The sequence below is a fragment of the Ceratotherium simum genome, chromosome 5 (assembly GCF_057802395.1).
Source record: "Ceratotherium simum simum isolate JZ-2026a chromosome 5, ASM5780239v1, whole genome shotgun sequence".
Classification (NCBI taxonomy): domain Eukaryota; kingdom Metazoa; phylum Chordata; class Mammalia; order Perissodactyla; family Rhinocerotidae; genus Ceratotherium; species Ceratotherium simum.
The window spans coordinates 64003989-64031292 of record NC_141904.1 but is presented as its reverse complement, the minus strand read 5'-3'; the positions used below and the strand labels follow the sequence as shown (position 1 = coordinate 64031292).

The following is a 27304-nucleotide window of genomic DNA, read 5'->3' as shown; positions in this document are numbered from 1 at the left end:
AAATCTCGGTAGCCCACTTGACATGCCAAATGTGAAAGGAGGTCAACTCTGACCTACTTTCGAGCATTTGTGAGAAATTCCAAGATAAGCATGTGTCGAGTGCTCCTCTTTTTCCTGAGTCCTCTCCTGGACAGGTGTGGATGGAAGAATGCTTAGGGCACTGGTATTTGGCAAACCCCCAAATTTCTGAGCAGTGGAGAATTAACAATCAAGAGCGAATTCAAATGAAGTTTATAAAGAAATTATCCTTTTTGGATTGCTCGATTTAATGCACAAAATACATTTCAAGCTCATTTATTTAGACTATTGTACGGAGTTTAAGTATTTTTTTTTCTTTTTTAATTTAAGCACTGACCATGTTCCTGGGGCATTAAAAGAACCAGTCTGTCAGCACATACTGAGCACCTACTGTGTGCCAAGAAAGGCTTATTATATGTACCAAGGATACAAAGCTGCCAAAGATTTGTAGATTCAAATCTGATTTTCAACGTGTATAATTGTGGGGCAGGGAGGGATGAACAGGTGGAGCCCAGAGGATTTTTAGGGCTGTGAAAATACTCCATATGATACTATCATGATGGGTACATGTCATTATACATATGTCTAAACTGATAAGATATGTCACACCAAGTGTGAACCCTAATATAAACTATGGACTTCGGGTGATAATTGATGTGTCAATGTAGGTTCATCGATTGTAACAAATGTACCACTCTGGTAGGAGATGCTGATAATGGGAGGCGATGCATGTCGGGGGGCAGGAGTATATGGGAAATCTCTGTACCTTCCTCTCCATTTTGCCATGGACCTAAAACTGCTCTTAAAAAAATAAATTCTTTTTAAAAAATTGTATAGTTGAGTTGTATAGACTATGGTCCATGTTTTCAAGGAATTTACAGTCTTTATTCGCAGATAATAATGTACAGTTTAGCACACTTGAAATTCACAATTACAGTCCAAATTATCTATTCGTTTATTAATTCACAGAATGTTCATTGAGCACTTTCTAGCACAGACCCACATAAAGGAGGTTTCCAGGGAGTTTCCAACAGTGGTTCTCTGTTAGAAGCAGCCGACTTGATAAATGAAATGCTGGGTTGCATGAACCTTTTAAATATAAAAATTGCTTCTTTTGCTCTGTTGAATTCCAATATTTTTTTCTTTTTGGTTGCTTGAATTTCAGATTGACTGTATCAGGGGAGAATCTTCACAAAGACAGAACCTCTGGCTATTACTCTATAACTTCCATGTACATTGGCAGCCATGAAAAATACATGGATATGTTGGTTTAAATTTGGATTTCAGTAACTGACTGTGGCTTTGGGTTTCCTGGTATTTTAGTTAAGGAAGAAAAAAGAACTCAATTCCTCCACCAGTTGAATGTAGATGAGACATATATATTTAACAGAAATGTTGGTTTCTCTCCATTGTTTATGCATAGGTGGCATGTTGCCAGCAGGAGTGAATGTAGTGCCCAGTGTGGCTTGGGTTACCGCACATTAGACATCTACTGTGCCAAATATAGCAGGCTAGATGGGAAGACCGAGAAGGTTGATGACAGCTTTTGCAGCAGTCACCCCAAACCCAGCAACCGGGAAAAATGCTCAGGAGAATGTAACACGGGTGGCTGGCGCTATTCTGCTTGGACTGAAGTAAGTTGGTTCTCACTCAAAGAGAATCTTCTTCTTGAACATTAAGTCTGTTTAGTTGATGGTGGCTAATCAACTAATTTGTTAGTTAGGGCTGCATTGAGAAGCCCCATTTAGACTGCATGAAAAAAAAAAGAGTACCATGATTGATTTATAATGCCTGACCCCATTCAAACTCTGTGGAAAAGAGTACCATGATTAATTTGTAATGTCTGACATGGGCATGGCATGTGGAGAATTGGGAGAGGTGGAATAACCCAACCAATCACTTTTTCAACACCCCACAGGCCATTTCCAATTTTATTTTCCTATGCCAATTTGCTAATATTGACTTCTATATAAACATGAGAAATAAATTGATAACATGAACAGATACCCCAAAAATAACAACTAGAATTGTCCAGAGTGGGTTGGTTGGTTGGTTGGTTGGTTCTTAAGGGCTGGAAGAGACAAGCTAGCATAGCCAGAATCTTGAGCATGCTTGAGAAGAAACTTAGCAACAGTTGTATTTAGTATTTGTCCTTTCAGTGTTCTAAAAGCTGTGATGGTGGAACACAGAGGAGAAGAGCTATCTGTGTCAACACACGAAATGATGTACTAGATGACAGCAAATGCACACATCAAGAGAAAGTCACCATTCAGAGGTGCAATGAGTTCTCTTGTCCACAGTGGAAGTCAGGAGACTGGTCAGAGGTGAGATGGGAGGGCTGTCCCCTAGGTTATGTCTGATCCTCTAATTCTCAGTCTTCCTTGGTCTGTTCAAGGCTAAACCTGCTGCACCTTTCTCCCACCTCCCCTTGAAGAAACAACACTCTAGTCCTCCACCTGTTCCGTGACTGTGGTACAGGATGTGATTGGTCCGCTGGCAACAGTGGCACAGTGGGTTTGGCTAGATCACCCACCATAGTAGCTTCTTTGGATGATTTTGAAGTTCTAGTCCCTCACCTTCCCTCCTCTTTGAGCCTTAGCTAAGTAGATAGGAAAAGGAGATCAGGGCTTTATTAAGTGTAAAGCTGCATTGGCTTAGATCTGAAGTAAAAAATGCAGTTTCCTACTTCCTCATCTTTAACATAAGAGAATTAGACCACAGTGAGAGAGCTATGTGACTTACCCATCTAGTTGCTAGTGAAAAGCTTGGAAAAAAGAGAAAGGCCCAGGCTGAGTATTCCAGATTTATGCCTTTCTCATCCCTTAGGTGATGAAGCATAAGGCAAACCCTCCGTTGCTTAGCACAGGTGGCCCCAGGACAGCAAGAGAAAGAAGGTGCAGCTTCTTTCTTGCTTTTATGGCACAGTGTTAGTACTCACTCTTAACGTAGCCCACTGAGATTCTCACTGAGACGGTGACTCCCTCCACCTTCCTTCCAGGAGAGCAGTTGGAAGGGAAACAGAAGTGCCCTTATTTAGGGGCCAAGTCAGGAATGTGGGGAAAGGGGTGTTTCCCTGCTACAGCTTCTACGTGCATTCCCTTATCTCATCCATGTAAGGGAAATATTAACTGTTTACTTTCAACATCAAATAAAATCCTTTAAAGGATGCTATTGATGCCCCTGAAATGGCAGACAAGTAACAGTGCAAGTAATTAACGATGTCTGATTCCTGGACAAATTAACAACAAACCTAGTACTTTTGTTTCCTGTTAACAGGCTGCTTTACTTTAGATTTTTTTTTTTTTTTTTTTTTTTTCCCCCCAAAGCCCCAGTGGATAGTTGTGTGTCGTAGCTGCACATCCTTCTAGTTGCTGCATGTGGGACTCGGCCTCAGGATGAACGGAGAAGTGGTGCCTCGATGCGCACCCGGGATCCGAACCCGGGCCGCCAGCATCGCAGCGCGCACACTTAACCACCAAGCCACAGGGCCGGCCAGGCTGCTTTACTTTAAACTCTAGTATTTGGTTAAAAAAAGATGAAAGAAGTTATTGAGTTTAGGTTTTACTTAGACAGCTAATACTAGCTAAAATGTCATTTCAAGTTAAGTAACAAACCTTTGCAAGAATACTTGATAAAATGGAGGGAGGGAACATCAAACTGTGTAATCAGTATGATCCCTCCTTCCTTAGATAAAAAGACTGGGAAGAAAACAGCAAAATGTTAATAATGATTATCCCTGAGTAGTGAGATTTTTGGATCATTATAGTTTTTCTCTTTTCTGTTATTCTGTATTTTTTAAATTTTCTACAATGAGCATGGATAATAATGATGGGTATATTTAACATTTATTAAATACACATGTGCTAAGCACTTTACTTGGATTTTTCTCATTTAGTTTTCACAGTTCTTTGCAGTAGGCACTATTGTTATCCCCATTGCACAGATGAGAAAATTGAGGTACAGAGAGATCACTTGACTTATTATAGCTGGTTGTATTGGGATTAAAACCCAGGTTGGTATGACTCACAAATTCCCCACACTGAACTCCTCTGCTAGTAAACCGTGAATGCTGTTTTTCAATATTTCAGAGCATGGTGGTGTGTTGAGTTTATTCTATACTTGAAACTGCCCCAGAGCCTATATAAATACAGAATGAATGAGTGAATGAATAAAGGCATGAAAAGAATGAACCTTGATGTATTTACAAATTGCTATGAGAAAGAGGAATTGCTGTGGGAAAAATCACACCTGTTCCTGCTAATCAATGAATAACCCCGAGGACCCACAACACATTGTTCAGAAATGACTCTGACTGTTCTTTTTATTACAGTGCTTGGTCACCTGCGGAAAAGGGCATAAGCACCGCCAGGTCTGGTGTCAGTTTGGCGAAGATCGATTAAATGATAGAATCTGTGACCCTGAGACCAAGCCAGCCTCCATGCAGACCTGTCAGCAGCCAGAATGTGCGTCCTGGCAGGCAGGTCCCTGGGGACAGGTATTTTGAATGATAAAGTTCTTGACTACATTCTTTCCTTCTTATCTGGAGAGGGCTTGCAGAGGAGCATTCCAGCAGCCTGGATTTAACTGCTGTGTCGTGTGGCTTGCGCTATACCTCCATGGCACTGGGTCAAGCACGAGAAACTGTAGCCGTTTTGCCCCACTTCCGAGGGTTGGAGTTTGCCCCCCTGGAACTGATTATTCCCTTTACAGACCCACGTGCATGTCTTTGCCCTTGGGTTAGAACTGTAGCTTGAGCACATGAGCATTTGAGCAAATTTACAACAGATCTCATTGTGATATCTCCTAGTGTGCCACTGTGGGTCTGTTACAGATTGTGATCCAGCGCCAGCATCTTTGGCAGGAGGGTCTGGACTGGGATTTGGAAGGGATGTTTTGGCTCCTAACATCACAATTCCAAAGCTTACCTCTCATAAATAAGTCAAACTGTTCAAATAGAATTAATTAGATCAAAAGTTGCAGAAACATCTTGCTTTGAAAGAATCTTTTCCAAGTCCCTTAGTCTGCAGGTTCCACAGTCTTAACTTGAACCATTCTTATTTTTTTGCTAAGGAAGACCGGCTCTGAGCTAACATCTATTGCCTCTCTCCTTTTTTTTTCCCCCAAAGCCCCAGTAGATAGTTGTATGTCATAGTTGCACATCCTTCCAGCTGCTATATGTGGGACGCGGCCTCAGCATGGCTGGAGAAGTGGTGCGTCGGTGCGCACCCGGGATCCGAACCCGGGCCGTCAGCAGCGGAGCACATGCACTCAACCGCCAAGCCACGGGGCTGGCCCATCTTGAACCATTCTTAAAGGAGAGAGTGAAAATCTCCCTTGGGCTTGCATTTGAGAAGCCACTACTCTTGGAATTAAGTCCTTCCTAATATAGAAGCAAAAGCGTTCTGGGTACTATTTAAAAAGTACTTGGAATTCCCAAGAGAAGCAAAGCAGCTGTCTGCTGTCACTTATGTAATCTCATGAAGAATGACCCTCCCTTCACCCTGTCCAGCCACAGGCACAGCCACTTCAGTCCTCTAGCTTGTCTTCATTTCCAATATACATGAGATAATTGGCAGCAGCTTTATTACTACACACTTACAATTTCTGTCGTTAACGTTGACACATCTGAATCCTTCCCATTACACAGCATCCCTGGTCAGAATGGCTGATCACGTCTGATCATGCTGAATAAACAGGGAGAGTGCATAGGCACTTCTAAATCTTGCCTCTGTCCGCATCTGCATGACTCTTAGAGAATAGTAAGAGGAAGAGAGCACAGCTCAGGGTGACTGTTAAGATTTGAATATAGCATCTTTTAGAACTGACGGACCTGTTTTTTATCCATGTCTATACCAGTAGCCAATCCTAGCCAGAGATTTGTTCTTCCTTTGACTGAACATGCAATTCAGGGCAACAAACACTTTTTAAAAATATTATTTGGGAGTAATACATGTTCATAAGAGAAATTTTGCAAAATATAATTTAGCAAAAAGAAGAAAACTAAACACACTCCTAACTCTACAATGTAGCAATTACTAGTGTTAATCTGTTTATGATTTTCTTCTGATATTTTTAGAACTAATATTAGGATTGTACTTTGTCTATTGTTTTTTAATTGAAGTAAAACTCATATATCAAAATTAACCATTTTAAAATGAGCAAATCACTAGCATTCAGTATATTCATAATGTTGTGCACCTCTATCTAGTTCCAAGGCATTTTCATCACCACAAGACAGCCATTAAGCAGTGACTCCCCATTTCCCCTTCCCCTTAGCCCCTGCGGCCAACGATCTGCTTTCTACCTCCATGGATTTACTTACTCTAAGTATTTTGTATAAATGGAATCATCAATATGTGACCTTTTGTGTCTGCATTCTTTCATGTAGCATAATGTTTTAAGCATCGTAGCACACATCTTTACTTCATTCCTTTTTTTTTTTTTTTTTTTAAAGATTTTATTTATTTATTTTTCCCCCAAAGCCCCAGTACGTAGTTGTCTGTCATAGCTGCACATCCTTCTAGTTGCTGTATGTGGGATGCGGCCTCAGCATGGCTGGAGGAGCGGTGCCTCGGTGCGCACCCGGGATCCGAACCCGGGCCGCCGGCAGCGGAGCGCACGCACCCAACCGCTAAGCCACGGGGCCGGCCCCTTTACTTCATTCCTTTTTATGGCTGCATAATATTTCATTGTGTGGATATACCACAATTTCTTTATACATTCATCCCTCAATGGACCTTTGGGTTGTTTGACCTCTTGGCTATTGTGAATAGTGCTGCTGTGAATATTCATGTGTGAGTGTTTGTTTTAGTACCTGATTTCAATTCTTCTGGGTGTATACCTAGGAGTGGTGTTGCTGGATCATGTGGTAATTCTACAGTTAACTTTTTAACTGCCAAACAGTTTTCCACAGAACCTGTACCATTTTACATTCCTACCAGCAATATACAGGGTTCCAATTTCTCTACATCCTTGCCAACACTTATTATTTTCCCAGTTTTTAAGTATGACTCTCCTAGTGGGTGTAAACTGGTATCTCATTATGGTTTTGATTTGTATTTCCCTAATGACTAACGTTGTTGAGCATCTTTTCGTGTCCTTGTTGGCCATTTGTGTTTCTGTCTTGGAGAAATGTCTATTCAAGTCCTTTGCCTATTTTTTAAAAATTTGTAATTGTGGTAAAATACACATAACATAAAATTTACCATCTTAACCATTTTAAGTATATAGTTCAATAGTATTAAGATATAGGCATACCTTGTTTTATTGTGCTTTGCAGATATTGCATTCTTTACAAGACCCTCCACCAGCAAAAAGATTACAACTTGCTGAAGGCTCAGATAATAGTTAGCAATTTTTAGCAGTAATGTATTTTGTGCGTGTGTATGAGGAAGATCAGCCCTGAGCTAACATCCAATACCAATCCCCCTCTTTTTGCTGAGGAAGACTGGCCCTGGGCTAACATCCATGCCCATCTTCCTCTACTTTATATGGGATGCCTCCACAGCATGGCTTGACAAGCAGTTTGTTGGTGCATGCCCAGGATCTGAACCAGTGAACCCCAGGCCGCCGAAGCGGAGCGATGCACTTAACCACTGCGCTACTGGGCCAGCCCCAGCAGTAATATATTTTTAAATTAAGTATGTATGTTGTTTTTTTAGGCATACTGCTATTGCACACTTAGTAGACTACAGTATAGTGTAAACCTGACTTTTATATGCATTAGGAAACCAAAAACTTTATGTGACTCCCATTATTGCAATATTACTTTGTTGCAGTGGTCTGGAACTGAACCTGCAATATCTCCGAGATGTGCCTGTATTTACATTGTTGTACAACCAATATCTAGAATTTCATCTTGCAAAATGAAAACTCTACCCATTAAACAACTCCCTATCCCTCTTCTCCCAGATCCTAGCAACCGCCATTCTACTTTCTGCCTCTATAAATTTAACTACTCTGGATAGCCCATAGATGTTGAATAGGCAATGGTGAAAGCAGGCATCCTTGACATGTTCCTGAACTTAGGGGGAAAGCGTTCCATCTTTCATCATTGAGTATGATGTTAACTGTGGGTTTTTTATAAGTGCCCTTTGTCATGTTAAGGAAGTTCCGTTCTATTCCTCATTTGCTGAACGTTTTTATCATGAAAGAATGTTGCATTTTGTCAAATGCTTTTTCTGTGTTAATTGAGATAATCAAGTGGTTTTTTTTTTTTCTATTCATATGGTGTATTGCATTGACTGATTTTCTTATGTTGAACCATATTTCAACCATATTTCAACCATATTTGCATTCCTGGGATAAATCCGACTTGCTGATGATATATAATCTTTTTAATATGCTGTTGGATTCAGTTTACTGGTATTTTTTGAGGATTTTTTGCATCTATATTTGTAAGATGGTGGTCTGTAGTTTTCTTTTTTTCTTTTTGTGCTGTCTTTGGCTTTGGTATCAGAGTAATGCTCATCTCATAGAATCAATTAGGAAATGTTCCTTCTTCTTCAATTTTTTAGGAAGAATTTGAGAAGGATTGGTGTTAATTCTTCTATAAATACTTGGTAATTTTGAGAATTTTAAGAATTCACCAGTAAAGCCATCTGATCCTGGACTTTTCTTTATTGGGAGATCTTTGATTACTGATTCAATCTCTTTACTTCTCATAGGTCTGTTGAAATTTTCTATTTCTTCTTGAATCAGATTTGGTGATTTGTGTGTTTCTGGTAATTTGTGTGAAAATCCAGATTGTCTAATATGTTGGTATATAATTGTTCACAGTCCTCTCATAATCCTTTTTTATTGCTGTAGATTCAGTATCAATGTCCCCACTTTCGTTTCTGATTTTAGTTATTTGCCCATCTTCTCTTTTTTTTTTTTTTAGTCAGTCTGGGTAAAGGTTTGTCCGTTCTGTTGATCTTCTTAAAGAACCAACTTCTAATTTTGTTGATTCTGTTGTTTTTCTATTCTCTATTTCATTTATCTCTATTCTAATCTTTATTATTTCCTTCCTTCTGCTGCCTTTGTGTTTAGTTTGCTCTTTGTTTTCCAGTTTCTTAAGATATAAAGTTAGGTTATTGATTTGAGATTTCTCCTTTATCAATGTAGGTGTTTACAGATATAACTTTCACTCTGACCACTGCTTTTGCTGCATCTTTATATTTATTAATACATAAATTTTAGGTTTTATGTTTGTTTTTATTCAACTCAAAGTATTTTCTAATTTCCTTTATGATTTCTTCTTTGACCTATTGATTAAGACTTTGTTTAATTTCCACATATTTGTAAATTTACCAGTTTTCCTTCTGTTATTGCTTTCTAGCTTCATTCCATTGTGGTCAGAGAATATACTTTGTGGGATTGCAATCTTTTAAAATTTATTGAGATTTGTTTTGTGGCCTAATATATGGTCTATACTGGAGAACGTTACTTGTGCATTTGAGAGTATGTATAATATGTTAGAGGGTAAGCAAAAATGCCACAACACTTTCTTACTGAAATTTTGCAGCTTCTTTCTTCATTAAGCACTCACCTAGTTGCTATAAGTTTTTTATTTGATTCCAGAGTTCCAAAAAAGTTGATTCTGCCACTTTTGCTAGGTTAATGGTTGCTTCAGTGGAGGGATCGATTCTTGGAGCTCCCTCATCTGCCATTTCCATGACATCACTACCTCTACTTATTGTTTTTTAGACTTCTTCTTCTTCTTTTTTTTTTTTTTTTTGGTGAGGAAGATTGGCCATGAGCTAACATCTGTGCCAATCTTCCTCTATTTTGTATATGGGATGCCGCCACAGCATGGCTTGATGAGCGGTATGTAGGTCTGCACCTGGGATCCAAACCTGCGAACCCCATGCCACCGAAGCAGAGCATGCAAACTTAACCAGTATGCCACCAGGCCAGCCCCTAGACTGCTTTTTAAATCTAACAATTAGTCTTTTAGTGGCTACATTGTATGCCACTTTATGACCTGTATGCCATGGTGCATTTAACTAACTTTTGATTATTGCATACTTAGCTGGTTTCTAATATTTTGCCTTTTATAAATAATATTGCAAAGACTATTCTTGTGCAAAAATATTGACGCAAATTCTGATTACTTCTTTAGGAAACTTTGCCAGAAATCAAATAAGGTCACAGAACTCTGTTAAGTACCTATTTTAGCCACAGCACTCTGCTAGGTATAGTGTGAAAGATGTAAAAATGATTGAAATGCACGCCCCTCCTTCCAGGATTTCACAGCCAAGGAGTTGAACTCCTACAAGTATAATTCCAATGGGAGGTAGAAATATAATTGCAGGCGTCATCATGATAACTGATCAATATAATTTGTCCAGAATAGGATTGCCCACTTTTATCTAATTTCTTTGGGTGCTAGCCCTTTAGCCCACTATTATGGAAATATTTTTTTCTCTTGTAGAATGTTATGGAGAAAGTAAAGGAAAGAGAAAATTTTCTGAATTGTACTTTTTGTTTTCTTTCTTTCCCCCAGTGCAGTGTCACTTGTGGACAGGGATACCAGCTAAGAGCAGTGAAATGCATCATTGGGACTTATATGTCAGTGGTGGATGACAATGACTGTAATGCAGCCACTAAACCAACTGATACCCAGGTAAGTCTTCTTCCTCCAACTCAGTTATTGGCTTCAGGCAATAAGATGCCAAAATTTCCCAGTAGTTCAGTCAAAATTGAAGTCCTTTCATAGGTAAGTATGTAGGTAGAGAAAACAGTTGATTAACTAAATTGTTTCGGATTTACTTATTTATTACATTTGGAGTTGAATATTTTGATGTACTGGTTTTGTTTTTCTCTAGTTATTTGGAATGTATGTAGGTTTGAATTTGATTCTTATTGGATGGCAAATGTTGATTGTTTCATCTTGTTTTCTTAAACTCGGATTTTTTAAAATTATTTCAATGTAGGGTTCAGCAAATAATGTCATATGTTCAGGCAGCAGTGTGCTGAAGCTGGCTTGTTCTAGCTCATAAGAGATGATTGGTAAATTTTCAGGAATTTTGCAAGCTAGTTGTTAAAAATAGCCATTATTAAAAATTGAGAATATAAGCCTATCATTAAATAGATGATATTAAAAACTAAGTTGATAAATACTCAAAACTTATCACTTTCTAATTATTTTGCGATTATCTATGCTCTTGTGGTTATTTACATTTGTATGTGTCTGTATGGTGGAAATACTATCTAATGTGAGCTACTGCACATCTCTTCCCAACTCTGTGTTCATTGACATCAGGTTGGCCATGGTGAGAGTAGTTACACCACAGAAATCAGCAAATGCTATAATTCAGGGTTTAATTTATTGTTTTATTGATTGTTTTGACTTAAGAAAGTGATGGAGAAAACGTTAAGTGTTAATAATGCAGATTAAATTTAAAAGAGTGTAGCTGTTACATTGTGAATAACACAAAAATTAAGGAAATATTTTTCCGGTATTTAAAAGTTATTATCTGGTTCAGCAAAGAAATCCTTCACGTCATTGGTGAATGAGTCAAGTTCTGACACATGTCTTCATTGTTTTACTTTTAAATGTAAACAAAGTATCAACTAACATTCATGTCAGAACTACACTTGTCCAGCAATTACAACCATAGTTGGCAACAGATTCACGAGTTCAGCAAAAAATCAACAAAAGTATTCTGTGAGAATCAATTGGCTAGATGGAATTTAAAATAAAGAATTGTGTATTTTATTATTTGTGAATTCTGTGCTACATATCATTTATATCAGTAAAATTTATAATAAACAAACACACATATATAGGTATGTATGTGCATGTAATATATGCGTGTATGTGTATACATACATATCTACACACACATGCACACTTTTTTTCTCAAGAAAGCTAGTTGATAACCATTGACCAGCACACTACTCTACATGGGCCTTGATTTTGGCATCATTTATGTAAAGGGCATATGTAAAGAGAAGACTTGGGTTTGCATACCAGCTTTGCTAATTGCTGAGGACAGGATTTGAACTCAGACTCTGCCTAGCATTCACGCTCTAAGGCCCCATCTGGCCATTGTCGTGCCTTGTTCTGTGTGCCCTCAGTCTGCTGCATTTCAACGTGTCCTGTTGATGGATGAAGAGTGTCAAAAAAGTAAATGAATATGGCAGCATTGTTCATGTTGTTGTCACTGATCAATTAAGCAAACACCGGTTGTGACTCGTGTCATCTTTATTACTTTATTGAAATGTTCCAAAGCCCCACATGATAAATGCCTGGGAAGTGTTAGCTGTTACATCTAAGCAATCATGCAGTGAGGACGTAGCAACTCCCTTACAGATTCCAAACATATATTTCTCTCTAAGTTATTCTATAATATCCATTGGACTATAAGACTGCTACCATAGTTGCAACTTATGAATGATTTCTTCACTGTCTGAAAAGTTCCCTGTGGCTCTTTGGACCATGGGCAGAGGAATAGGCAAGGTCTGGAGGAAAGTAACAGAATTTCCCATTCAGTGTGTAAGCTCCCTAAAGTCCAGGCTGCATCAGTCAGTGAATCAGCACCGAGCCCCCAGCACTTTGCACCATGCCCGGCACATCTTAGGCATTTAATGGGTATGTATTTAATCAAAGAACATTTGCTAACCACTGAGGCTGAGAATGATTGTAAGCAGGTGTGTACTTCTGATTTCCCATTTGTAAATCTGAGAATATTATCTACACACGGATGGCCTCAATTCGTTATAGGGATTTCCTCTGAGTGACTGAGGGGTGTTATATAAATTTAGGCATTGGGATATTGAATATACTTCTTATATCTAGATTTGACCTTCAGGGACTTAGGAGTTATCTTTTGGTAAACTCGAAAAGCAAGTTCATGATTAGGAAACTAATTGAAACGTGAGAACAGAATTTTGGCCTTCACAATTTTAAAAAATTTACAGTTGATCATTTTTAAATGATACCCTGCTCTTTCCCAATTTATCTGCCATTTTACAATATTTTTCTTTTTACGCATGAACAGGTAAATAAATATGGTATTAAAAATCATTAAGTAGACCCCTGCCCTGTATCAAGGCACCCACAAAGTGACTCAGATTATATCCCATTTTACAGCTGAAAAAATTGAGGCTGAGCGATGTCATGTGATTTGCCCAGAATCACAGAGCAATCTGAGGCCTTGGAATTCTTAGCCCTTATATTTTTTTATGCCATGACCGTTAAAGTGTGCATTGACTTAAAGGTAACTTTTGCTTCCTTCCCCCTCTCTCACATCCAGGACTGTGAATTACCGTCTTGTCACCCTCCCCCAGTTGCCCCAGGGGCAAGGAGAAGCATACACGGTACACCGAGAACCCAGTGGCGATTTGGGTCTTGGACTCCAGTAAGAAATAGAATGGAAGAAGTAGAGAGGGCGGAAGGGAGGCAGATGTTCTCAACGTGACTATAGAAAGTGGGTTACTGACCAGTGAGCGATCGTTTCAGATAACATTTCTGCATTATTTTACTCCAACACCCAGTGCTCAGCCACTTGTGGAAAAGGTACCCGGATGAGATATGTCAGCTGCCGGGACGAGGATGGCTCTGTGGCTGACGAGAGCGCCTGTGCGACCCTGCCTCGACCAGTGGCAAAGGAGGAATGTTCTGTGACCCCCTGTGGGCAGTGGAAGGCTTTGGACTGGAGCTCTGTAAGCAAGTGAATTCTTTGGAATTGGGAGAAGATTGAGGGAAGTCTAAGAGGGATGACTGGTGGCAGGTCCCTGAGCTCAATGGGTACTATTTTAGAATTGGACTGAGTTTGTGATTTAAATTCTTCTGCTCCACACATGTGCAGCTGGTATGAATCTTAGCCAGATGTGCAAGAAGTGGACAATTTTGAAGATGTGTAAATCAACTTACAAACTACTTATGCCCCTATCCTGTTGGGTTGATTGGAAAACTCAGTTTTAATTGAGTCAGACCAGAATGTGGTAGGCTTGTAGAGTACCAAACATGGCAGGGAGAAGGGGGTGAGTAAGGAGAGGGCCTCTTAGTTTGAATCTGGGTGCCTCCAGCATCCTGTGGTCCCCTTGAAGCCCAGTGGCTCTTGGCTTCCCTGCCAAGGGAAATACTCATCTAGTGCTGTGGACTCAGCCTAGCATACCAAGCACCATCTGTGGGCTTTTATAAAAGTAGAAAAACCTTTATCTTCAGGCAGCTCCTGCTTTCCATCTTGCAAAAACCCCAGAGTCCAGGAAATATAAAGCTTTGGATAGCTGAGGAGATGTCATAAGGAAAATGGAGATTAATATCTCAATAAATATCATAACACAGAAATGAAATTTGAGAAGTGGATTCAAAGAGAGTCGTGTAAATATCCAGACCTTGACTTAGTTACTGGCTGTATGACCTTGAACTGTCTGGTTAAAGTCCTTAAGCCTTCATTTCTTCTGCTCTTAAAAGAAGACCAAGAAGAATACCTACTTTATAAGGTTATCGTGAGGATTATTTGACGTTATATATGTTAAGTGCTTAGCACAAAATAAGTGCTCAGTAAATAGTAGATAATCTTACTCTCATGCCTTGAGTCTCCAAACATCCATCCATCCAACTATCTATCCATCATCCACCCATTCATCTATCTGATACATATCTATTCACCAGCTGTTTGTGAAAGCTTACTGTAGAAAGATCAGTGAACAACAAATAATAATGTCCTTGCCTTCATGGAGATTATTCCAATGGAGATTCCAGTCAGTGAACAAATAAAGAAATAGACATACAGCAACAGATACTGATAAGTAATAGAAAAAAGTCAAGCAGAGTAATGGCGTAGAGAAAGATGGGATGTGCTTTTGGACAAGGTGGTCAGAAAAGGCCCGACATTGCACTGAGCAGAACTTGAATGAAGTGAGGGAGTGAGCCACGTGGATACCCATGTGGTTCAGCAAAAGGTCCAGCAGGTGCAAAGACTCTGAGATAGGAGTATTCTTGGCGTGCTAAAGAAACATCCATAAGGCCACTGTGACTGGAGCGCAGTGAGTGGAGAGTGATAGGGGATGAGTCAAAGAGGTAGCCAGTGGCCACATCATAAAGGGTCAGAGTAAGGACCTTTGGCGTTATTCAGAGTGAATTGGGAAGTCGCTGGAGGGAATGACATGATTGGACTTTTTTTTGCAAGGGTCGTGGTTTGTGATATGTGGATAATGGACTTGGATGGGGGACATTAAGATTGTAATCAGGAGCCCATCTGAAAAGCCATTGCAATAGTCCTGGCAAGGGAAGGTGATGGCTTAGACTGGGGAGGTGATGGCTTAGACTGGTGAGGTGTTGGCTTAGACTGGGGAGGTGATGGCTTGGACTAGGGAGGTGATGTTGGAGATGGTGAGAAGCAGCTGGATTAGGGGTATATTTTGAATAGTTAGCTGACAGAATTTCTTGATGAAATTGCTGTGGGGTGGGAAGAAAAGGGAGGCAAGGATGACGCCAAGGGTTTTGGCCTGAGCATGTGGGTGAGTGGCGGGCCATTTACAGAAAATGCACATACATGAATTTATGACTGCCAAATTACTGACCCTTTCTCTTTCTGAACGTTCAACATAGTGCTCCGTGACGTGTGGGCAAGGTAGGGCAACTCGGCAAGTGGTGTGTGTTAACTACAGTGACCATGTGATCGATCAGAGTGAGTGCGACCCAGATTATATCCCAGAAACCGACCAGGACTGTTCCATGTCACCATGCCCTCAGCGGACCCCAGACAGTGGGCTGGCTCAGCACCCTTTCCAAAACGAGGATTATCGTCCCAGGAGCGCTAGCCCTGGCCGCACCCACGTGCTTGGTGGAAACCAGTGGAGGACTGGCCCCTGGGGAGCAGTGAGTATTCACTGAGGTCTTTCCCTAATTTGTTTTCTTCTCTTTCACTTGAGGCAGCATTTGTAGGGAGACAGACTAGAAATACCTTTGGAGCGTTTTTTCTCACAAGGGATTGACATTGTGCATTTTTATTTGTTTGGGGTCAACCATAATGGGGTAATTGCAGTCCCTGAAAAGGTGTCACACGATGCTGTCTGCACACACCTATAAGCTACCTTAACTTCCCTGCTGGGTGGAGGAGGAGGTGTCACTTTGGGTGCCATGATCAGGTGGCCTACTGGAAGGTATTGTGAAGGCCATGATGATTGATCCTGGAGCCGCAGAGCAGTTCTTACCTGGAGGGAAATTAAAAGGGCAAAGGAACTTTTCTGAAAGGGAGCTCTTAATGAAAGTCATTTTCCGTCTTGCTATTTTCCAGATGAGTGCAGGGTCAAAGTGGCACTGTTGCTGTGTCATTTGTAGTAGTAGATAATTGTCCTGGATTGAGGAGGGGAACACTAGTCTAGGTAGTCTGTGCTTGAGGGAGAAGTACCATAACCTAACGGTTATCAGCACAGGCTCTGTGGGAAGACGCCTCTGTTTGATCCAGGGACCGGCACTTCCAAATCTGGGGGTCTTTGGCAGGTCCCCTCTCCTCTTTGAGCCTCAGTTTCCTCATCTGTAAAACAAAGTTAACAATAATTCTGGCTTTCCTGGGTTGTTGTAAGAATTAAATGCAATGATGCAAATAAAGTGCTTTGCACTCGGCCTGCCACAGAGTGAGAACTTATTAAATGTCAACAATTATCCTTATTATCATTATCATTGTCCTTCAAATTAGGAAGACTTTGAAAAGATATTTAATATGGAAAGGAAAAATATGCTTTTGAATGTTTTCAATGTTTTACTAAATAATTTTCCAAAACTTAATTATGTTGTGGAATTCTGGACACGTCTAATGGAACTGCAGGGAGGGGTAAGGCAGCACCCAGGGGACCCAGGGCAGGTGTGGGGAGTTAGGTGTTTACCAGTCACTCTGGGGTCTTCTTTTTAATTGTTTACTATTAGTTTCCTTCTAGTGCTGCTGATTGTGTTTAGTGATTTCTGAACTAAAAAGCATTAGAAAGAAGCTGTTTCCCACCGTGGTTAAGTTTCAGTCAGTTCGATTTACTTTCCTGTGAATACTGATTAGCTGCTAAGCATTTTCACCCACTGCAAGTGTTGGTTGTATGCAGAACAGCTGCCAAGCTGCCCGGGACCTTCCGCATCTTGTTCTCCTCGCTTGCTTCCCACTTGGAGGCTTCCTTCCCCTGGGTTAGAAGAGTTTTTGGTTCTGAGAAATTAAAGGGGATCAAGAGATGTCAACTCTTGATTCATTAAAGAGTGATCAACTGAGTGTGCCACGATTTTTCTGGTTGGAAAAATTCAAAACTCACATGTGTATTCTAATGATAGCACTAGAACTTTTTTTAAAAAAAACATTTTAAAGCTATTCTAATTTAGGACTACCTTTGGTGATGATGCATTCTTTTAGGATTGAATGATTCTGCCCTTGGGCAGAGTTCCCAATTAGGGAGGATTAGGTAACCTTTTTGCAGCAATGGGCAACACCATTCTTTTCCCCATTGTGCCTGTTTTTTGTTTGGAGATTTTTTTTCTAAGTTAAGTGAGGCTGGAGCTGGACAATGTGATTTTTCAGTCCTGGCTGGACGTGCCTGACCTACTCCCAGGAGTGTGCGGGATGTACGTGCATCGTTGCATGGTGTGGTACACCAACTGTACGTGGTCTTCCTGCCTCCCATGGCAGGAAAGGCAGCAAAGACTCATAAACACTAGAGAATGGGAATCTAAAGTTCGCAGAGGAACCTGGAGTAATAACGTCATTTTATAGTAGAACTCTGCGTAAAATTGAACCCTGCGTGAGGTTTTCTGTGTGTTAGCAATTAGAGGTCTCTGGTTGCAAGCAAAAGAAAGGAAACTGACTCTTTCAAGTGCAAGCAAAACAAACCAACAAAACTGTTCCTTTAGCCCCAGTAGAGACGGAGACCAGAGCATCTTCAGGGATCTAGCTCAGGAGTTGACAAGTCTTTTCTGCAAAGGGCCAGATAATAAATATTTTCAGCTTTGTGGACCATACGGTCTCTGTCACAACTAACCAGCTTTGCCGTTGTAGCACAAAAGTAGGCATAGACAATACATAAATGAGTGGATATGGCTGTGTTCTAATAAAACTTTGCTTATAAAAACAGGTGGCAGGCCAGATTCAGTCCCCTGGCTGTGGTTTGACAACCCTTGATCTAGATGGAGCAGTAACTAAAGGATAATTTCTTTAAGGAGTTTCTATCTTAATGAATCCTTTTCAGCTTTCAACCACCCTTGAATTACTCCATTCAGGATTCAAATTCCCAGGAAAGTCTGATTGGCCCAGTTTGTTCCTCATGTCCGCTCCTTAACTGGGGACGGCAGAGTATCTTAATAGACAGTCCCACCAAGGTGGCATCCACTGGGGGAGGAATGGTTCCTTAAAGGAGAACTGGACTGCCAGACGTAAGGGGAAGTATGCTAGGCAGGTAAGAAAAACAGACGTCCATCACCTCTTGCTTCTCTAAAGGCCATCCTCTCTTGTTTTGTCCACTGTGGATGATAAGTGCAGGGTTTGTTCAAAGAAATGTTTACCTAGGAAAATATGTCATCTAAAGAGGACAGGAAAATTGTTAACAAAAGAAGTTCAGAGTGAACTTCTGCAACATAGGAATTGTACTAAGAATCCCTGTTAATCAAAAAATGGCAAAATTGGACCTGGAGAAAGATTACATACAACACTTCACCTGTCTATGGAAATATAAAGACCCAAGACAACCATGGGTTCAGAACTGTGCAGGGCAAGTTCAAGACCATGCAGTTCAATTGCTTGGCCCCAGCTAACGCTATCTCCATCTCTTTGGTCAGATTCTTAGTAGGAAGCATCTGATTGGTCACTGGGCAGCCAATGGATTAGTTGGCCTTGGATCAGGTGTCCATCCTTGCTCCAGTCAGCCGTATTGAAGGGAGGGTAGCATGTGGTTTATAAAGCTGTTGCTTCCAGAAATTTGAATTGGGCCGGGCAATAAGTCCTGTGACCAGTGGTAAGGGAGCTAATAGAAACACAAGTTATGACACTGAGCCCTCCCTCAAGGAGCTTATCATTTTATTGGGGCAATAATGCTCACAGATGACATAATAAAGAAATAATACAAGATTGTATTATCAAGGGAAAAGCTCAAGAGGGAAATTATATATTCCAAATCTATTTACAATATGGAAGGTCCTTCTCAACATTTTAAATTCTGGTCTCCAAACAAAGCCAATTAAAATAACAGTTCTCAGGGCCAGCCCCGTGGCTTAGCGGTTAAGTGCACGCGCTCCGCTACTGGCAGCCCGGGTTCAGATCCCGGGCGCGCACTGACGCACTGCTTCTCCGGCCATGCTGAGGCCGCGTCCCACATACAGCAACTAGAAGGATGTGCAGCTATGACATACAACTATCTACTGAGGCTTTGGGGAGAAAAAGGAGGAGGATTGGCAATAGATGTTAGCTCAGAGCCGGTCTTCCTCAGCAAAAAGAGGAGGATTGGCATGGATGTTAGCTCAGGGCTGATCTTCCTCAGAAAAAAAAAAAAATAGTTCTCCGTGTTTTTTTATTATGTACTAAGCTGTTTAAAAGTAGAAAACAAATATTTTCAAGTTTTGAGTAAGTATACCAGAACCCTCAGAGAATAGAGGTAGAATTTTTGTAAATCAAAAATTACCTAAATATTTTCTCAGACAGAATTCATAAATCTATTTTTCTGCTCTACATTTTAAAATTAAACCCAATATATTTTAAAATCACTCATAATTTGACCAGCATAGGCAGGGAAATTGAACTGGGGTCCAATGCAATAAGGAAAAAAATATATTCACCTCTTTGTATGGAAGAAGCTGAGCAGCAAGAAGCAGGATTTGCAAGTATTTTGGAAGAACATTGGTTTGAGCTGGGGTTTGATAGAAAGCACCAATCAGCCATCAGAACCCGGAACTCAAAACATTGTTGCAAATGCAGTTTGAGACTTGATAATTCGTGGGAATTGCATTGCTCTGAGGACTGGATGGGTATTTTACAGGCAAACTGATTTTACAAGTTAAGGGTCAGAGTGAAGGATACTAGCAAACACATTGGGTTTCAAAAGATAAGGAATTTATGGAAAGAAGAAAACACTCAAGATGTAGATAAATAAGAGAGCTATGAGAAGCTTATGTGGGAAATCAGCTGAAATGCAAATATAAATCTATGGCAGCCATGAGAGGGATCGCTTGACTGAAAGAGCATCTGAGGAGAGGTTTCTCCTCAGATGGAGGAGAATTATGGAATTCAGTTACATTCACTGGGGAATAAAAATAAAGAAAGAAAACAAATCTTGTTGCCATTAGCCACTGAAGTAGAAGCTATTGTGAAGGGAGAGAAGGGAACATTCCCTGCGAGGAAATAATGTCTAAGTGACATTCCATGATGGTTTTCCTCGGGTAATTGAGTGAGTTAATATGGAAGCTTAATTTCAACAACTGGCAATTCATTAAGCATGTAATTTGACCTCTGTGTTGAAAGGGAAGTCAAATAAACACTTGGAGTTTTGAAAAGAAAAGAATTTCTCAATAGACTGGGGTGTCAGTCAGCACCTGGGGACCTCTCAGAGATGCAGGGGCTAAAGGAGGACAGTAAATAGGACCACTTTGGAAATCACAAGCCATTTTCACTCATTAGGCATTTATTGAACACCTACTGAGGACCTAAAGCATAGAAAGGAGAAGCCGTGTTTCTGCCTTCCAGCTATGTCCAGACGTGTACATTCAACAACCCCACGGAAGGGAAGTTCTCTCAATTGCTTTCTGTCTATTGTGGAAGACTTGAGAATGGTTTCTGTCACGTTTGTCTCTGACCGTTCAACCAGCTGGTTTGTGTGTCCCTAATATGGAGATGGAGGTGGGGATTAACCTGTTGACTGATACCTGGTGTGTTCAGTGTTCCAGTACCTGTGCCGGTGGGTCCCAGCGGCGTGTGGTTGTGTGTCAGGATGAGAACGGATACACTGCAAACGACTGTGTGGAGAGAATAAAACCCGATGAGCAAAGAGCCTGCGAATCTGGCCCTTGTCCTCAGTGGGCTTATGGCAACTGGGGAGAGGTGAGAGTGAACTGTCCATTTATACGTCCTCTGGAAAAAAACACAGAGTAATTTTGCCAACCAAACTGTGCATTGTTTGTAGTTTTTTTTTAAGGAAGAAGAACTAGCTCTAGTTAAAGCTTCTTGATTTGAGATTAAGTAGGAGACCTGACTTAATTCTGGACTATATTAAAAGTACATTTATTAGCATTTAGAGACAGCTTAAGTACATGGGAGAGGAAAATTAGGAAAGAATGCGGATAAATGCTCATTTAAGTTGTCTGTTAACCTCTCCTGATTGACAAACGGACACTTAAAAAACAATGGACACTTTTCAAGTGATTTAGAATACGTGTTAAGTTAGTCAATGGAAATTTTGCGATCTTCTTCATAGTTTTGGGGTGTTTGTAATGCACTCTTGTTCATGGCATAATGTCTCCCAATATTTCAAGTCCCTGATGAAACCATAATGAATAGGTGCTATTAGTCCTATCAAAGGTGATGCATTTTAAACATGGAAGTGAATAATTAGCTGTATATTCTCAAATAATGAAATTCTCCAGCTGTTACCTTATTTAAGAGTTGCCTGCTATGACTAATGAAGGGCAATAGAGTATTTGGACTAGAAAAAATTGAGTACCATTCCCAGCCCTGACTCTTATAAGCTTTGTGGCCTTGGCATATAATGTAACTTTGCCAAACATCTGTATATCCTCTTCTATAAATGGGGATTGTAATGGCACCAACTTCATAGTATTCATGACTATTATATGAGATAGTGCATGTCAAATGCCTAGCACATAGCCTTCAATCAAAGTTAACTGCTATTATAAAAAAAAACTATATTGGGAACTGGCTAGGTAGCGTAGTCATTAAGTTCGCACACTCCACTTCGGCGGCCCAGCGTTCTCGGGTTCGGATCCTGGGCATGGATCTGCACACTGCTCGTCAAGCCATGCTGTGGCAGCGTCCCACATACAAAATGGAGGAAGATTGGCACAGATGTTAGCTCAGTGACAATCTTCCTCAAGCAAAAAGAGGAAGATTGGCAATGTATGTTAGCTCAGGGCCAATATTCCTCACCAAAAAATAAATAAATATTATTATCATTAGTATTAATAACATTATTAAGTGGAGTTTTGAGCCACAATTATGTATAGGGCTTAGATGTTTATTGTTTTGTGTTTAATTAACCAGGATTATATCTCTCTACTCTTGAATCTACAGGGAGAGCACATATTTAAAGCTTGTTGAGTTGTTCTGTTTTGACTGTAAAATTTATAAAATAAAACATGAGGATTAACATCTTGGAGATCCCAGTGCCAAGAGGGGGAAAAAGACAAATGAGATGGATGGGCACGTTAGCCCACACTCCTGGCTAACAGAAATCATGTGTCCACATTTCACAGTTTCATACACGTAACCTAGTAGTCATAGGCAGTCATAATGGAGATTTTTTGTTGATTTTCGTTGATAGTACATCATTCTGGCGGGCTTTGCTGAAAGGCAGGAAGAGGGATTCAGGCTTTGAGGCTCGTGTATTGTGGGTTTCCCAAAACTGCTCTCAAAGTTCTGTCCTGTGGGGCTTGTGATTAAGCTTCTGTAATTGAATTGAAGCCAAGAGAGTACACGCATTCACTGGGATGCTTGCTGTCAGCACGGACCAGACCATTCCAAATTCTGTGGGAGATCTGGCCTTGACGCAGCAGGGAGACCGAATGTCAGTGTTCCTGGATGTGAGCACGGCAGTTCTGTCCAAGAAATACAACTTGTTCCTGCCTCAGAAGTTTGGGTCTAGCCAGGAGTCAGAACTTTATCCAACATTCCCACCACACTGTTTATTCATCCTAGGGGAAGGTCATAGTTATCCTAAGATTCGGAGATAGCATAAAATATTTTAACGTCCTAAAGGTCTATGGAGATTGTAGTCACAGAATAACCAAAGATTGGTGACAACTTCTGAGAAGTTGCCAGAAAAAAAACAGCGAAGTCATTATTTCCTTTATGTGGTACTGGGTGTTTTTTGGATTTTTGGTTTTTTGTTTGATTTTTAGTTTTGTATCTCTCAAAGAAATGGCTGTAATCTTATCCTGGACACTTGCTGTTGAATTGACCTTGATCAAGTTAATTAATCTCTTTTAAGCTCAATTGCCCCATGTAAAATTGGGCAAATAATTGTACTCTCCTCTTGCTGAGCTAATGTATAGTAGAGCACTTAGTACGGATGAAGAGGAAGCACTCAATAAATGCTACCTAGCATTAAGGTAGAGCCTCCAGTCTGTTGTATAGATGCCTTTGGCTAATTCAGCTTCGTTCCTTCTGGAGACTTACCTTGCCCAGTGCCATAATAGAGTTTTTGGCTAAGAAATTTTTCTTATGGGAAAAGACAATTTGCCACTGGCTGTTCAGCTAAAGTAACTACAGCCTTTCTTTCCCTTTTCCAGTGTACTAAGCTGTGTGGTGGAGGCTTGCGAACGAGGCTGGTGGTCTGTCAGCGGTCCAACGGTGAACGGTTTCCAGATTTGAGCTGTGAAATTCTTGATAAGCCTCCAGATCGTGAGCAGTGTAACACACATGCTTGTCCTCAAGACGCTGCATGGAGTACTGGCCCTTGGAGTTCGGTACGGCCCTAACTATTCATATTTGTTAACCAAACTATCTAACTAACATACCCAATTCCAAGGTATTCTGGGGTACTCCTCTGCAACAGATAATTGTCGTGCTCACAACGGCATCCCTGAAACTGTGCTATATACAGTCAGTTATTTTCTTCATATTGACATACAACAGAATTAATTTTTTATGATGTTACCAGGGTGACTTTACAGAATACGTGTACCTCATACTGGCCTGGTGCCAATGCCAAGCAGTAGCTTCCTTTCCTAGAAGAATCAGACTATATGTATTGGTGTTTTTTTTAGGCTAAATAACTTCATGTAGTTATTAAGCTCAAAAGTGATTTAAGCAGACAACTCAATAGCAGACATTCTTTCCTTTTCCAAGCTATGGTAGTTTTGACTTTTTTGGGATGATACCTGCTTATTGAGGCCAAAGCAGTTTTTTCTTCAGTGACTACAATTTGCCTCTGTGTGACTCGGGTACAGCTCTCAACACAATCACCACAAAGGCTATGCCCACAAAATTGGCTGAAATCATTTGGAAAATGCAAAAGACCAACAGTGGACTCACTGATCTGGTGCCTTTCGAGGTGTCTGAAATGTTCTCTGTGTTCCATCAAGACACGGAGCCCATTTGAGACGATTTTTTGCTTTGGTCCTGGGCTTCTTTTGCTGTCTGCTTAGCTGACATCGTGAGACAGGTTTGCTACTGTAAATACTATGCAAACTTCTGGGGCAGCTGTTGGCAAACAGACGGAGTGGCTATGTCAAAACAGTACTTTGGCTAAGTTGTGCCATAAGCTGTGGAACCATTAGGGCTGTTTCATGTAAATAGAGTAAACGTTCCTGTAAATACATTAATTGCACTGAAGCTGAATTTAATAGTATGTTAAGTCATATCGAGAAGACTTTTTTATTCCATACGGTTCTGAGGAAAAGTCTTAACCATTCCTGAAACCAGCTAAAGAGCAGATTAACTGAAGTGACATGGCTAATACCTGTTGACGCTTCTAAGAGTCAAGGGTTTCAGTGTCTAAGATTGTGTCCGCAGGTAGAACACTAGCTATATAATCACTGTACTTTGTATTAAGTAGAAATCTAGAAGAATTTAGAGTATTATCTCAACTGGTACTATTTAGCTGGGCTGTAAGGATTTTCTGCAAGAACTTAAGAAATGTCAGTCTGAGTCAGATGTTTAGTTCACCCAGAGCATTTTGTCTGCAATACTGGCACCCTCCCAAATGAACATTTTGAGAAAGATCAGAAATAAACTTAGAATATCAGGAACATCCTCTGACATCCCCAACGTCCATAAGTCACCTATTAACATATTATTTTTCATGAAATTTTCCCTCTTGAGCCCATGATGCTTTCACCCTGTTCACTCAGCCAACAGCAACACCACACCAGAGTTATGTTTTAGAAAGTCTACTAGCTCTCTAAGAAGTTGTGTTTCTTTAATTTTGACCAAAACCTCAGAAGGGGTGTGTGTGTGTATATATATAATATAATAATATAACTTATATTGTATATAGTATTATATACTATATATATAATATTATACTACTATACTATAATAGTATACTATAGTAGTATACTATACTATACTACTATATATACTGTATATACAATACTATATGCAATACCTATATTACTTTCCACAGCATTCCCTCGCTTGAACACTTTCTATATACAATTCAGATTTTTTTACACAGGATCACCACCTTCCCCCACAGATATTTTAAGAGCTTAAATGCTTAAAATTTAAAATATGATCTGCTAATTAATTTAATTGAAGACTAAGTTTTTTTCATTGTAGTTGTTCTTTTTAGGCCTGCACACAGTTTTCTGAAACACGCATGGAGAAAAAGAGAAAGAAAGATTCTAATGCTCTGTTATGCACAGAAGCAAATGCATGGATTTAAAAAATATTTTTGCTGCCTATATGATTTTAATGCTGCCTTTATAAAGTGACCATTATTCTAATATATATTTAAATGCCTCTGCAGTCTAGGAGCACGGTCACTTCTGCAAGGCTTTTAATTGTGATTTTAAAAAAATTAAAAGCATTTTATTTAAATAGATACGTTTGTAATATATTACTTAAATATACGTGTGCAAGGGCAGTCTTTCAGATTCTTACTGTGGGGATTTTGGTTTTACTTTTAGGTTGATTTTTGTGGATGCTTTGGTACAATTTCTTAGTAATTCTAAATTTAAGCATACCTCAATGAATTGTGTTAATAGCCATAAAGCCACTTCTATGGTGCTTCATCATTGTATCTGACAGTGAAATTAACAACAAAAGGTATATTTGAGGTGCTAACACGTTGCTTTCGACAGAAAGCAAACCAGATTTATTAGAGACCAAGGCTAGCAATTAGTCTTTGAGCTGCTTGCTTTCTCTCCCCAGTACTCCCTCGCTGGAGATCTTGGGGGGAAGCATCTGCTGCTGTGTGAGTAGGCTTTTTCCAAGGTCAAAATGGAGATAGCCTAAGTTCAACAATTGTTGCCAAGTAGCAATACTTAGGAGAGAAACTCCAAATCGCTGTTAGCGTGGCTTCCAGAGTCTCTACAATGAAGCTTCTGTGAACATAGGGTTCAAGTACCCATTTTAGACCCTTAGTTCTGGCTCAAGTCATCGCAGATTTAGAATTATGATTGCGAAAAACGTCCTCCAAAAAGTCAGCCTTTTCTGTCCTCTTTTTAATGTGTCCTTGCGCTCTTACTTGGCAATGTTTTGTTTTTGAAATAAGGTTCTTATGCTGATATGCCTTTCAGTCGGCTCCTGCAGCCAGTCCCAGGAGCAGACTGAGTAGTGAATGCGTGCATCCCGTGGCTCAAGGGATAAATTTGAAGGAGAGCTCTATACTGTCAAACGACAGCAGAAAGTAGGTTAAAAATCCACAGCGTTCCAGAGTAAGCTGATTCATCGAGATAGTTAAAGTAAAGAAGGTTTCTAGGTGATGTCATCTACCCAAGATGATCCTATAGCCTTCCTTTTTGCATTGCCCTGTGTCTCTGCTTGTTGATCCTCTTGGGAGCCTGTAGTTCTCCTTAGGAGAAATTGCTTGTTTGGGTTTTTCATGACAAAGCTAAAAGTGTTCTCTGAGCCTTGCTTTGAAATAATGCTTGTCGACCTGAATAATGAGAATTTATGAGCTCACGAAGGAAATGTGCTTTTGTTTTTGCCTGGCCAACTTATGAATTTGTGTCTACCTCATTTTCATATTAAAGTTTGCAGCTTCTCTAGGTAGGAAGAGAAAATGTCTGACATCAGTATTTTATCACCTCACTGCATCTATCTCTAGCAAAAATGAAGATTGTAAATATTATTACCATATTTTCTGAATACAATTTTAAGCAGCCAAGCCTAGTATTATCTGAATATTTTGAGCAGTACAGATTTCTATGTGTTTATATAATAAAGCATATTTATTTTTTTCCATGTTATTTAATTTTATATACAATGTTTAAAATTAGTGTTTATCAGCAGACTGTAAAGGCAAATAGGTGATGTGAATTAGAAATGGCATGTATATGTTTCTTTTGGTTCTAAAAAGATATTTTAATTTTGTAAATCCCCTCCAACCTGTACCATCCCTCTCCCAAATATGAGTAGCCAGTGGCAAGCTTTGTGTAATTAGATAGTTTAAAATGTGTATTTTAAAGGGATACTTTTAAAAATATTTCTGA

General features: G+C 39.9%; 1 protein-coding gene across 2 annotated transcripts in view; it reads left to right on the top strand.

Annotated features, from left to right (window-relative positions):
• ADAMTS9 (ADAM metallopeptidase with thrombospondin type 1 motif 9) overlaps positions 1-27304 on the top strand; it is a 164339-nt gene that overhangs the window by 70232 nt on the left and 66803 nt on the right. For both annotated transcript variants that reach the window (XM_014793538.2, XM_004419896.3), the window contains exons 20-28: positions 1442-1652; positions 2178-2342; positions 4349-4513; positions 10505-10624; positions 13260-13364; positions 13501-13668; positions 15563-15832; positions 20850-21011; positions 23435-23611. In XM_014793538.2, coding sequence (XP_014649024.2) covers positions 1442-1652; positions 2178-2342; positions 4349-4513; positions 10505-10624; positions 13260-13364; positions 13501-13668; positions 15563-15832; positions 20850-21011; positions 23435-23611 — 1543 coding nt within the window. The remainder of the gene's footprint in view (positions 1-1441; positions 1653-2177; positions 2343-4348; positions 4514-10504; positions 10625-13259; positions 13365-13500; positions 13669-15562; positions 15833-20849; positions 21012-23434; positions 23612-27304) is intronic.